This window comes from Crocuta crocuta, unplaced genomic scaffold, assembly GCF_008692635.1.
Source record: "Crocuta crocuta isolate KB4526 unplaced genomic scaffold, BGI_CrCroc_1.0 scaffold139, whole genome shotgun sequence".
Lineage (NCBI taxonomy): Eukaryota > Metazoa > Chordata > Mammalia > Carnivora > Hyaenidae > Crocuta > Crocuta crocuta.
This window is the reverse complement of record NW_027533258.1, coordinates 2,150,616-2,164,301: the sequence shown is the minus strand read 5'-3', so window position 1 is coordinate 2,164,301 and position 13,686 is coordinate 2,150,616. Positions and strand designations below refer to the sequence as shown.

Sequence of the window (13,686 nt, the reverse complement as noted above, 5' to 3'; positions counted from 1 at the left end):
TCTCTCCTAGAAATAAATAAAAATATAAAAAAATATAATAAAACATTAAAAAAATTTAAAAAAAGGAAAAGGTCTGACTTCTTCCAGTTTGCCCGGATTGGCTCTTCAAGCCCTTTATTTCTCTCCGTGGGATGTCCGCCTCAAGAAAAATGAGATGCCAGGGGCGCCTGGGTGGCTCAGTCAGTTAAGTCTGACTTCGGCTCAGGTCATGATCTCACGGTTCGTGGGTTTGAGCCCCGCGTCGGGCTCTGTGCTGACAGCTCAAAGCCTAGAGCCGGTTTCTGATTCTGGGTCTCCCTCTCTCTCTGACCCTCCCCTGCTCGTTCTCTCTCAGAAATAAAACAGTAAAAAAAAAAAAAAAAAAAGATGTTGGTTCTCAGTGGAGCCTTGGCCTACAGCCTCCTCTCTGCTGGTTTCTGCCAATCCTTCTCAGTCCAGACACCGATTTTAAGACCGGTCCTTAAGAGGAAGCCAGTTCTTCGATGCCATCTGACGCCTCTCCCCTTAAATCTGTCTCCTCTTTTGGTTTCTCAAGCACGTTCATTGCCCGTAGTGCCGGAGAGCAGGACCCCAAATGAATCTTCACAAATGCCATTTTCCCACTGAATAACCATCCAAAGCCACAAAGAAATGATACACTGTAAAATATATTTTAAATAACTCAAATGGTAGAAGAGTCCTTACACACTCCTGCGTCCGTATCTAAAGAAACAAAAGCAAAAGAAATCTCAAAGTCACAGACAAATGCCATCAGTCCACAGTGGTCCTGGGTTGAGACAGTGGTGGAGGAGTGATTATTACTCCCTTCATTCAGACAGTCTTGCACTAGAACATAAAGGTTTACTTAGCTCCTTCATTAGAAAACATAATCTTGAACGCTCAGTTCTTGAAATCCACAGGCACAGTCGAGCTACCTTAACTGAAAATAAATTCCCACCACTTGTGCATTATTTGTAAACTCAAAAGTATCACTTGACCTGATTCTCTCTCTCTCCTCTCTCTCTCTCTCTCTCTCGCCTATCCCTCAATTCTGACATACAGTCTCACGAAAATCCCCATGAGCAAGATTGAAATGAACCCCATGAGCAGGAGCCCACGTCGTAGCATCAGCTGTCTCCCAGTCAACTCAGTCACGTCCCTGGAAGGGGCCCCACGATGATGATCTTGGCGCCTCTGTGGGTCCCACCGAGTCTGGTCTCGTCTTTCAGGAATGTTTAATACAACTCTTCTCTGGCTCTCCCGGACCACTGAAGGGAAGAAAGGAACTTAGTCAGCGGTATAAAAGGATATTTTTTTCATGAGCACAAAAGATGCCATACACGTACGTTACTAGCCCGGGGGAAAGGTTATTCGGGAAGCGGTTGCTACCTTGGGCACACAAAAGAAATACTATCTCAGAGCGTCTCTCCATTCACCGATCACAAACTCTGGGTCCTGCTGTTGTGAGCTTGGGTCTTCTAGAGAGTTCTGCCCGTCCCTAGAACTAGGGAGTTCTGCCCGTCCCTAGAACTAGAGGAATAAATACAGTGACCCTCAAAGATTCATTGGGAAGTTTTCAATGGGCCAACCTTCCTCTAATGAACAGTTCAGAAGGAGGTCATTCAAGGCCATTCACAGAACTGAAGAGAGATGTGACTCTTCACGTCCGAGGGCCTACTGAGCATCCAGCACAAGAGTGACTCATGTAGATTCAGTCTTCCAACACTTCAGTGTAGTGAGAATTCAGGAAAATATCCTGAAAGCTTCCCCAGAGGCACGCAAAGGCAGCTGACCCAAAGAAACAGGAATAAGATGGGCATCCGACTTCTTAATGAGCAGAGCGGATATTGGGATGTTCTGCTGCCCTTGGTGTTGTGAGCGGAAAGAATTTTGAATGGAGGATTCCAGCTCCCTCTTACAAAATGCTGCCTTCACGCCAGGCGCTGTTCTCAGCGCTTTGCACGTTGGAAGCTCACTTAACTCTCACAAAGTTACTGAAGTAAGTAGTAGCGTTACCTGCTTTTACAAATGGGAGAGGCCAGGAAACTTGGACCAACTGTCTCTGAAGACAATTGTGAAAGCCGGATAAAATGAATGAGAAGTATCATCTTGAAGGTATCAGAGTACTACCAAAGTAGCAAAAAGTCAGCAGGGAAAGATCTAGGGGGAGTTGGAAGAAACCGAACAGAGTGAGGCAGCTTTGGGGGGCCACTTTTGACCTGAGAGTTCTCCATCTGGACTGAGCGATGCTTTGGGGGGAACTCAGTCCCCCACCAAGGCCAGAACTCTGGACTCCAGGCCGGAACCCAGGAGAATGAAGCATGAACCGGAAGTACACCAGGCCTCACCCTGGTGGCCTTCAAGCCAGCTGGGTGCTCCAGGAAGCTCAGTGTCTGAAATTGCCGTAGACTGCTGGTCACCCTAAGTGTTTGACAGAAGCAAAGGAAAATCCTCCCTGGAGACAGACAGACATCGCAGGCCTCAAATTACCCCTACGGACAATTTTCAGTACAAGATCTGGGACACAAGCAAAGATACCTGAGCACACGGGGGACCAGACAACATGAACGAAAACCGGCAGAACAACGGAATTGGCGGCTGGCTGTAATTCAGCCAGTCTGTGAACTCAAGTTATAAAGAAGCGAGGAACTAGTGTGAGTGCGTGACTGCCCAAGGATCCGGGAATCTGGGGAGACTACAAATTTGACAGAGAGAAAGGGATACATGTGTTTGCGTGATACTTACCAGAACCAACGGTTAAAACAGTGATCTGTTGAAGGCCCACCTTTGCCTGGTGAACAGGGGAGCCCCACGGACCCAGACATACTAATGTCAGTTTCCATGATAAGGTCAACGCACAGGATCACCGAGTATCAGAGATCCCCGTGGAATGCTTACGCGAATACCGTTAAATAACCGGCAACCTGCACCGTACCTCACATTGTGTGTTGTGTGCGTGATTTTATCATTTGTCCCTGAAGCTTTATTTCCTGAGTTCAGGGGGAGCTCACGGCAGCAAATCTAGCTGTGTCCCCACAAATGGCCTCTCCAGGACCACCTAGGCAGGCCTATTCCAAGAGCAGAGAGGCAGTTTATTCCATACCTTGGTTCTGATAGATAGCCGAAGTCCCCTCCGGGGCCACAGGTAGTGTCACATTGGCATGTATCAGAGCCTAGAAAATGAAATGCGAAGTAAATCCACAAGGCTTTATTTACCACCGTGATAATAAGACCTTTGACTTGACTCTCCAGCTTAGGAAAAACCAAGCCATCTTCTGTAACTGACATGGAAGGGGACCTTCTCTGGTTCACAAGGATGAAATCGTCTTCCAGAACGACAGACGTGGGGTCAGTGGGTGGGGGAAGGATGGACGGAAAGGCACAAGGTTAGGGGGAAGGCTGGGCCCAAGTTCACAGGACTCCCCCCTTCTTTGTGCTTCATCGATTTTATCTACCATCAATTTTCAGACCCCCACATTGACCCTAGCAATCTGGCGACACGCATGCGTGCAGGTATCGTAATGAAATATTTGGGGATCATAAAAAACAGTATCAGGATAAATCGCCTGGCATCCCTTTCCCTCCGGTTTCAAATCTTGTCCGGAAATTGGCTTTTCAGGCACTAGGGTGGTAGCCTGGGTTGGGATAGGAGGAAAGGAACCCCTATTATTTTTCTGTTCGATAAATAAACAAGGGCATGGATAAATGCAGGGTCATCTGGGCCCTCCACGGCTGACATAAACGCAGTGGAAACTACAAAGTAGCATTGGTGATAAAACGGGGAACCTTCCAAATGAGAGGGGGGCAGCCGGAGCTGACGATTTGCTTTCTAGGAGAGGAACTTTTATTGGCCAGCAATGAACATAGTTACCTCTTGAGAGGCTTTCTTCCAGTTTAGCCCAGCAACAAAGACCAGAAAATACAGGGACTGCGTGATCGCACAGATAATGATCCCTAACCACAGACCTGGAAGTGGAAATATTTAAGAGGTTAATTCCGTGGGAGGGGCGCCTGGGTGGCTTAGTCGGTTAAGCGTCCGACTTTCGCTTAGGTCATGATCTCGCGGTTCGTGGGTTCGGGCCCCGCGTTGGGCTCTGTGCTGACTGCCAGCTGAGAGCCTGGAGCCTATTTCAGAGTCTGTGTCTCCCTCTCTCTCTGACCCTCCCCTGCTCACGTGGTCTCTCTCTCCTAGAAATAAATAAAAATATTTAAAAAAAAGAGGTTAATTCCGTGGGAAACAGGCCGCCCCTGGGGAAAATGTTCCTATCTCACTCTGAGAATCTGCTTTCATGGCTGAGGTGGAGCCCACAGTGATTGAGAGATCCCTTGCCCTCTCCTTCAGTTTCCAGAAGGTTCTGAGAGGCCCAGGGCTACCCGCGGTCACTGCCCAGCGCTGTGGATCTCAGAACCAATGTTCAGGAGCTTCTTTCTGGCCTTTGTGATCCTAACGCTTTGCCAGTTAAGAGATGTGCAGGTTATAAGGAAATGAAATTCCCAAGACAAATTATTTCCTATGTCAAAGAGCACTGTGCTTCTGAACTGCTGTGGCCTATTTTCCTCGAAAAAAGGGGGGCTGATATTTTCAAAATGCAGAAGACCCCAGCCGTGTTAAGTTCCCTCCCTTGGTACTTCCTGCAGGCTCTTACTGGCTTTAGGCACAGGCTTCCACAGCTCCCGGGACCAGGTTGTCCAGAGAGAGGGTCCCAGAGAGGCTGAGTGGGAACAGAAGACAGGAAAAGGTACCATCACACTCTACCTAGTAACCCCACACGGGACACAGAGAGACCCCAAGTGAGGAGGGCTTCTTCGGTCGTCTTCAGTCAACAGTGGAGTAACGGCAGAATCCGAAAGGCTAAACGGGCTGTGAGGAACTGAATATGCCGACAGGCAGCGGGCAGAGCATACGTAAAAACAGAACTCCAGGGGCGCCTGGGGGGGTCGGTCGGTTGAGCGTCTGACTTCAGCTTAGGTCATGATCTCACGGTTCGTGGGTTCAAGCCCCACATCGGGTTTTGCACTGACAGCGTGGATCCTGCCTGCTTCAAATCCGGTCTCCCTCTCTCTCCTGGTTCACACACTCTCTCTCTTGCTCAAAAACAAACAAAAATAGAACTTTGGGGGGCACCTGGGTGGCTCAGTTGGTTACTTCAGCGACTTCAGCTCGGGTCATGATCTCACGGTTCGTGGGTTCGAGCCCCGCGTCGGGCTCTGTGCTGACAGCCAGCTCAGAGCCTGGAGCCTGTTTCGGATTCTGTGTCTCCCTCTCTCTCTGACCCGCCCCCTGCTCATGCTGTGTCTCTCTCTCAGAAATAAATTAAAAAAAAAAAAAACTTAAAAAAATGTTTTAAATAGAGCTTTGGTCCACAGCCTACAGAAACCAAGCCCTTACCTATAATAAACCACCCGAGAAGCCAGTCTGTTACATACCAGACTCTGGAAACAATCCAAGGTGCTAAATAAGAACTTCTGCAACAATTGACACCAAATGGCCAGGACCTGATCAATAATCGACACCCTCCCTAATTTTTGTCCCCACTTCCAACCTAGGGCCAACCAGAGAAATGCAAACACGCCCTCCCCCCCCACCAATCCCACAGCGCGCCCGATTCTCTCATCAGCCCGCTTCCGGCTTCCCCGGGATGCCAGGGCACACCTGAGCCCCCGCTCCCACCCCTGTGCCTGCCTCCGGGCCCCCCTGCCCAAACTTGGGTGCCGGTGGCTGCCTCCCTTGCTAGAGCGAGCTCAGAATGGATGGCCTTCGGTTTTCCCATCTGGCTGGTCTCCACGGCCACAGCTCATCATGGCGGCCCCGCAAGGCCTGGCCGACTGCCTCACACCGTGGACCCCCGCCTCCAACCAGATGGGGTACCCAGGGGCCCCTCACGCCTGCGTGCTACAGGCTTGGGCAGTCCCTGACGACGTGGGGAGTTTGGGCCTGGTCTGCACCCCAATCTCTTTACCATCGGCTCCTCATCTCTGTGCCCAGGTTTTGTCACGGGTTCCCATTTGCTTGGCATCCTTGGTGCAATTAGGCCATTCCCTTTGATCCCTTTTGCTGTGTCTGGTGCTGTGTCCAGTGTTGTCTGTCACAGAGACAATTCGAGGCCCCGGAAGCCTGCCGCGTGCGCCCAGCTCACCGACCCCCAAGCGTGTCGTCCTCACCCCACCTGGCCTCCACTGCGACAGACCTGTCTGCAGGCCATCGCTAACACCACACGAGGCTCTCCTGTCACAGTTTTGTGTCGGGGGACCCGGGCTTTGATCGAGATCTTTCTTTCCGGTTTCCTGCCTGCCCGTCTAACCGCCGCGCGGGCACCAGAGAAGGTGTTTGATGTTACGACAACCCTTTCGCCTCCTTTTCTCAAGGAGAAAATTAAGACTGAAATGGGAGACCGAAGATGAGAGCAGAACTTGGTATGAAAAATAAGCCCTCCGCTGGCCCGCAACACCTCACAGAACACTCGGGCAGAAACACCCTGGGACAAAAATGAGCCAAGACCCAAAGTACACGTGGGGACCTGCAGACAGACAGCTGGTCACCGCCCCAGCCAACTCCAGCTACAAGGACACTTGCAGGTGTTGTAAAGAGAAGGGACCCTCGGAAGGAAAACACCAAGACCAAGAAAACGCTCTCGGTCCACAGCAGTGAGTGCTTGCGGGAGGCAGAGTCACGCACGATCCTGCGAGGCCCTTCGACGCTCCAGCCGAATTCACTTAAGTGTGGACGCTCATCCTCACCGGTGCCTGATGAATACGTGGCCCACTTTCTACATGCAGCACCCCCACCCCCACCCAGTCTCTGTCTCCAGGTAAACACACTGCACAGGTGGTTGGTATTTCAAATAAACCGCTGGTTTTCCCAATCTCCCGGTCTTTTTTGTGTTTTTTTTTTCCCCCAAGTTTACCTATTTATTTTGAGAGAGACAGAGAGCACAAGCAGGGCGGGGGGAGAGAATCCCAAGCAGGCTCAACACTGTCAGCACAGAGCCCGATGCAGGGCTCGAACTCACGAACCACAAGATCATGACCTCAACCGCAATCAAGAGTCAAACGCTTCTTTGTCTCCCTCTCTCTCTGCACCTGCCCCCCACTCATGTGGTCTCTGTATCTCAAAACTAAACATTTAAAAACTTAAAAAAAAAAAGAGACACTTAGCCGACTGAGCCACACAGGCACCCCACCAACCTCCCAGACTTTGACTGTAACCCTTGAGCCCGACTGAGAAGTGCACCTTCCTGCTCTGTGATCCCACCCCTGCGAATGTCACAGGCTGAGACTTACTCCGCAGGCGAAACTGTGATATCAAATGCGTACCAGAGGGACCATGTCCTGAGACCGGAGAGGACTCCTCTGTTTATGGTCAAGTTCGGTCTGCTCAGGGTATACCCTGCTTCCTCCGTTTTATTTGACACAGACCCAGACAAGGATCCTGACACTACCTGACACTCCATAGCATTGATATTCTACTAACAAGAGTCACATAATTGGAGGAGGACCCATAGAAGTTCAGAGTATTCCCAACTGTTCCTACCAACTGTCACTAAACTTCCCCAGCGTCCCTTCAAGGCAAATAAAGGGATTCAAACCTAGAACTGAAAGTCGCACCCAAAGGTCTTCCCATACCCTGGACTGGTCCTCATAACTGCCACTAAAAATAAAAAAAAAAAAAAAAAAAAAAACAAACCACAAAACAAAAACAAACACAAAGGGTATCTTTATTCAAGACCTCAGGGCCATCAACAAAATGGTTCTCCCTCACTTACCACTAACACCCAACCCGGCACCATCCTGACTCCATCCCTCCTGAAGCCACTCGCTTTACTGTCGTGGTGGATCTCTGCCCTGCCTTGTCCAGCATCCCTCGGCATGGGGACAGCCAATGCCCCTTTCCTTCACGGGCCGAGGACAAGTGTGTCTGCACGGTCATGCCCTGGGAGGGTCACAGAAGGACCCCCCCGCTCAGTTCCTCAATTCAGAATTCTAAAAATTAGGGGGGGGAGGTGCTCAGTCAGCTGAGTGTCCGACTCTCGATTTTGGCCTGTGTCATGATCCCAGGGTCATGGTATGGAGCCCCAAGTCGGGCTCCATCCTGCCTGGGATTCTCTCTCTCCCCCTCTGCCCCTCTCCCCACTCGCAATCTCTCTAAAATAAGCTTTTGAATTTAAAAAATTAAAAATATCTAAATTTCCCTTGTGATTCATTTCTCTTTTTTTATCGCAGCAAGATTCATTCATTCATTCATTTTAGAGAGAGAGGGAGAGAGCATGTGAGCGAGGGAGAGAGAAAGATCGACTCTTTTTTTCTGGAGAGAGAGGGCTCAAGTGAGCAAGAGGAAGAGAGATAGGAAGAGAGAGAATCCCACGACCAGCAGAGAGGGAGGGAGAAGGGGAGAGAGAGAAGCGGGGTTCGCCTGAAGCTCACCCAAAGTGGGGCTTGAGCTCACCTGATGAGGGACTCAATCATGACCTACGAAGAAGTCCGATTGAGGACTAACCAACTGAGCCACCCAGGCGCCCTCTTGTGATTCATTCCTATCAGAGCTCCTACTTTGTGCAGAGAATGAGGAATCCCACGTATAAAATTCTGTTTTCTTGTTCTTAGCCTTGGCAAAGAAGGGACATAGTTTCAAAAGCAAAATCACAACTTTGCCAGAACACCGTTCATTTCTGGGTTCAACTGGATACCGCAGACCATGGAAGCCAAACTTTTCTGAGCTCACGACACCTGTCTATGAACCGACGGGAGTCCACAGCGACAGACCCTCTGCTCAGGAGGCCCCAACACCAACACGCTTCTGAAACCCAAAGAAGGTTTCGCGGCAACCTCCTCCAAGCCCAGGCAGCCCCAACTACAGAAAACCAGTTTGTCCATTTGTGCCTGAGCCACAGGGACGCGCCCTTGGGGTTGTAACTCAGCCTAATGGGACCCATCAAACACCCATTGTCTACCACCAGCTTACCCTTGACCCCACTGCAAAGGCTTCTCTCTCTCGTTTTCAGACAATAGCTTCTACGCTGCAAAACCTGTTGAGGCTTTTGAGGAGTGAGTTCTAGACCACACACCCACCCCGCCCCACCCCCGACCTCAGGTTCCTCCTGGAGCCTGGACATCACTGCTGATCTCACACACCCATTCTTCGCCGGGGGGGGGAAGGGACCTGAACCGCTTAAGATACTCTGTCGTGATCTCTTCTCAAATTACTATTCACCACTGCAACGCCCTGAACCATGGTCTTCCCTGACCTATGGAGCTCTCCGCACCGCGCTCAGCCTTGTTACAGACCTGCCTGGAGAACGCTGACCTAATAGTATTCGCTGATGAATCGTCCCTCAGCACGGAGGCTGGAGATCACCAGTAGGATGTGCCATCACTAGGGTGAGCTCCCCTGCAGAATGCAGCCCTCTAGGGCCACCTGGGAAGCTCAGTCGGTTAAGCATCAGACTTCGGCTCAGGTCACGATCTTACGGTTCGGGAGTTCGAGCCCCAGGTCGGGGCTGTCGGTCCTGACAGCTCAAAGCCTGGAGCCTGCTTTGGATTCTGTGTCTCCCTCTCTGCCCCTCCCCTGCTCTTGCTCTGTCTCTTTCTCAATAAATAAATAAATAGATAAATAAATAAAACAAAATATTAGAACGCAGTCCTCTACCTGAGGTAAAAAATCTGCGCCGGTGGCAGATCTGTGATCCCTAAAGCAGGTCACCCAGCAAGGACCAAAGAGACATGTATCCAGATGGCAGACTGATGCTTTAGGAGAAGCCCCTGATTTGGGGCTGTTCTGGAAACAGAGAGGGTTTCTCACTTCTGCTGGAGCCCCTATTGCAGATGGATGGCAGCAAGGAAAACTTTAAACATACTTCTATTTCCCGGAGAGAGAGCTGCTGTAAAGATTGCGGCCCCCGTTAAACAAGAGAATGCAGATGCTAAAAGGAAGCCCTTGCAGATCACTGAGCCAAACAAGTCGCTTTAACCAGGTTCTGATCCTATCTGGGCCCTCAAAAGATAGACCCCTGGAGGCTTCAAAGAGGCCACTGTAGAAGATCAACGTTTAGCCTTTGATTTTGAAGACGACTAATGGGAAAAAACGTGGTTGGATCCATCACATCACAAGATGACTTCAAATGGATGTCAGCTAAAGTTTCTCCATGACCCGGTTCATCACAGAGGAGACGGGTTGCTTAGTGTCTGAAATCAACGTTGGTGGAGAAACTTTAAAAAAAACAGCTGAGGTTTTTTTCAGGTCACGCGTCACCTGTGACCAACAGTGCAGAGACCGTGAGGGCTGGCATGGCCAGGAAGCAGGCCTCAAGGGGCCTCTGAACACACACAGATGGACTTTGTCCAACTTGCATCCTCCATGGGATTTAAATACGTTTTAGTTATCGGTTGTCTATTTTCAGGACAGACTGAAGCACTTCCTTGCTGAAAAGCCACAGCTCTTACCGTCACTGAAAAGCTGCTTGACTGTATTTCCAACCTGATGTCTCAGGTTTTATAGGTCTCAGCGTCCAAATTTTCTATCAAGTGACTGCGGTACATGGTACATGCTTTCTGGGAACCATATAAAGGAACTCTCAAGTACTACTCCTTCCTCAAAAATTATGCCATCCTCATCACCCACAATCTTCTGGGAAAGTGGAAAGGCCCAATGTCATCCTTAAATTGAAATCAGCGAAACTTTCAGAAACCCTTGAGTTCCCTTGGCCAAAAGTATTCCCAGTAGCTTTTTTTCTTTATAATTTTTTACTTATTTATTTTGAGAGCAAGTGTGCATGGGGGTTGGGGGAGAGAGCGAGAGCGAGAGAATCCCAGGCAGGCTCCACACTGTCAGCCTGAGGGCGGAGAGAACTCCATGTCACCAACTGTGAGATCATGACCTGAGCTGAAATCAAGAGTTGGACACTTAACCAACGGAGTCCCCACCCCCCGGCGCCCCCTCCTGGTAGTTTTGCACACTGCATTTACAGCATACAGCCCACTCCCTCAGGGGCACATCGCTTACCCCCTATGAATTAGGGACTGGAAGCCCTATGTCTAGTCTAGGGATTTCACCACCAATACCAGCCTGACCAGATTGATGGGCCACACGCAAAATATCACCAGGATCCTACCGCCAACAGCCTAAGGCTGCCTCCCCACAGCATCTTCATAAACCGTTTCTCTATCATTTTTAGCCAAAAGATTTCACCTACTGGGAGAGAAAGCAGGGAAAACTGCTCGTGAACCTGGTTGGAAGGGACCCGGTCAATGGCTGTGACCCTGGCTGGTTGCAGCTTTTCCCCAAACCTTGAATGGTTCTGCACAACCACTCACCATGATGGTCACCATGATGGTCCAACATCAAGGAGCTCGAGAAGACCTTGCAATACAGTTGACTATGAAGATGACTGGACAATCTTCAAGGTTTGAAGAACTGGCTCTCTAGCTTTCCCTGAATTCCCCTGGTTTTCTCTAATTTTCCTTGAGAAAGAGGAGACTGAGACACTAAATATACAATGGCCACACCATATATCCAAGTAGAACTTTGATCCACAATCTGTAACAACATAGCCAGGAAACCCCTTATTCACAATCAACCACTGAAAAGCCAGCCTGTTACACATCAGACATGCGGAAGGCCAGACTACTGTCCCTAATCCCTAGGGACACTCCGGGGATTGTAAACAAAACTTCTGCAACAGCCGACCCCAAATGGCCAGAATTTGACTTAGTAACTGACAGCTTCCCTAATTTTTGTCCCTGCTTCCAACGTAGGACCAAGCAGAGAGAAGCCACACGCACCCCTGCCCAATTGCATAAGGTGTGTCACTACTCCTTCGCCAGCTTCCAGCTTCCGTAGGCCACCAGCATCCATCAGGGCACACCCGAAGCCTTCCCAGTCCCCCCGCTACATAACCTTCCCACTCCCCTGCCTGCCTTTCAATCTCTGCCTGGGGTCTCTCCCAGGACTTACTTTATAAGTGGAAGTTTGTATCACAGCGCTTTTTTAAATTTAATGTTTGTTTTGGAAAGAGAGAGGGAGAGAGAGAACGAGCAGGGGAGGAGCAGAGAGAGGGAGACCCAGAATCCAAAGCAAGCTCCAGGCTCCAAGCGGTCAGCACAGAGCCCAATGCGGGGCTCGAACTCATGAACCGCGACATCATGCCCTGAGCTGAAGTCAGATGCCTAACCCACTGAGCCACCCGGGCGCCCTCCCCCCACAGCATTTCTTTTAAAAGGGGCTTCTTAACTCCCTCTGCTTCACACACACTAGGTAAGTCTTTTGTCAAAGGAACAAGTGGGCCTCGTACAGCACTGGAAACGCAGATAGATCTGGATTTTTAAGTGGATTCCTCCAGTATTTCCCTTAGCTAGGCCAGGGGCAAACCCAAAATATGAATTAATGCCAGAAACTCAGCTAAAGAATTTTCTGCACCATGCTGAAAGCCCCGTGAACTTTGCATTGGCAACTCCATTCTTTGAACGTCTCCCGTATTTTTCACTAAAGTATTATTGAACTGGAGAGCAAGGTGCAGCATAATGGGACGGGAAGTTCACCAAGGTATCAGATGACTTCTCACTGCTCCCAGCCTGCCAAGTACTGAGAGATAAAGAGGAGCCTTGCTTAAGTCCGTCACCCCTTCTCCCAAAGATACTGTATTCAGGTTTTAACATAATCATGTATTAACCACCAGTGTATTCCAAATTATTATTTTAGAAATCAAAGCTGGGCAGTCATTTGTTTCTATACTTAAAAAAAATTTTTTTTAATGTTTGTTTAGTTTTGAGAGAGAGAAATTGAGCATGAGTAATGGAGGGGCAGAGAGAAAGAGGGAGACACAGAATCTGAAGCAGGTTCCAGGCTCCAAGCTGTCAGCACAGAGCCCGACGCGGGGCTCGAACTCATGAACCGCGAGATCATGACCTGAGCAGAAGTTGGATGCTTAACCGACTGAGCCACCCAGGTGCCCCTCTGTATGTTTTTAAAGATCAGCTCTGGTAATTCTAGATTGTACGGATTAAGTTCTTTCCTCTAAGTGTGTCCAGGTGATAAGAGTCCCCTCACACCCCTGAGCCTTCGTTCTGTGCTGTTCACACACATCACGCCCATGCCCTTCTGGGGACACCTGCAAGGCACATGGCTTAAAAGTTTGTACCAGGCGGGAGATACGGGTAATAGAATGGCAATGAAGGGGACGTCGAGAACACAGCTCGCGGTGCTGTGTGGGCTGACACGGGGCCATGCTCTAGGGTGCATACAGTCAGCATGGAAGCTGCTGGAAGTTCTGTAAGAATCACACCGCGCTGAGCCATGGCCTCCCCTGCCTCGCCGCAAACGCTCCAAGAAGGCCAGTCTGTGACGGCCATGAGCAGTCCTGCGGACTCGCTCTCCGGGGCTCCCCATACAAGTGCTTCTATCCAAGAACAGAACCGAGGCCACAAAAGGCACGTTTCCCAGTGCTTCTTGGGGACTCCTGTTCTCCCCAACTCTGAGGAGGTGAGTGAGGACACAGGACAGGGAGACGAGTAGAAAGGTCATCCTGCTCTGCTCAAGTGGATCTGTGTGCTAGTGTGAAAGGGGGGCCAGGCTGGGCAAGAGGGGCATGAACTTGCAGCCCCGAGCCCCTGGCTGCCTGCTGTCCGCTCCCTGCTCTCTCAGACAGGGCGCAGAATGAGCGTGCGAAAGTTTCAGAGGTCCAGGGCCAAGTGTAAAAAGAAAAAAAAAGGCCTCTG

General features: G+C 50.1%; 1 protein-coding gene across 1 annotated transcript in view; it reads right to left on the bottom strand.

Moving 5' to 3' along the window:
* Window positions 1-631: 631 nt before the first annotated feature.
* LOC144217160 (multidrug and toxin extrusion protein 1-like) overlaps window positions 632-13,686 on the bottom strand; it is a 42,920-nt gene continuing 29,865 nt past the window's right edge. Inside the window, exons 15-17 of the mRNA XM_077746700.1 lie at window positions 3,851-3,945; window positions 3,083-3,152; window positions 632-1,247 (exon numbers count right to left, since the gene is read on the bottom strand). Of these exons, the coding sequence (XP_077602826.1) occupies window positions 1,018-1,247; window positions 3,083-3,152; window positions 3,851-3,945 (395 nt within the window). The 3' untranslated portion in view covers window positions 632-1,017. The remainder of the gene's footprint in view (window positions 1,248-3,082; window positions 3,153-3,850; window positions 3,946-13,686) is intronic.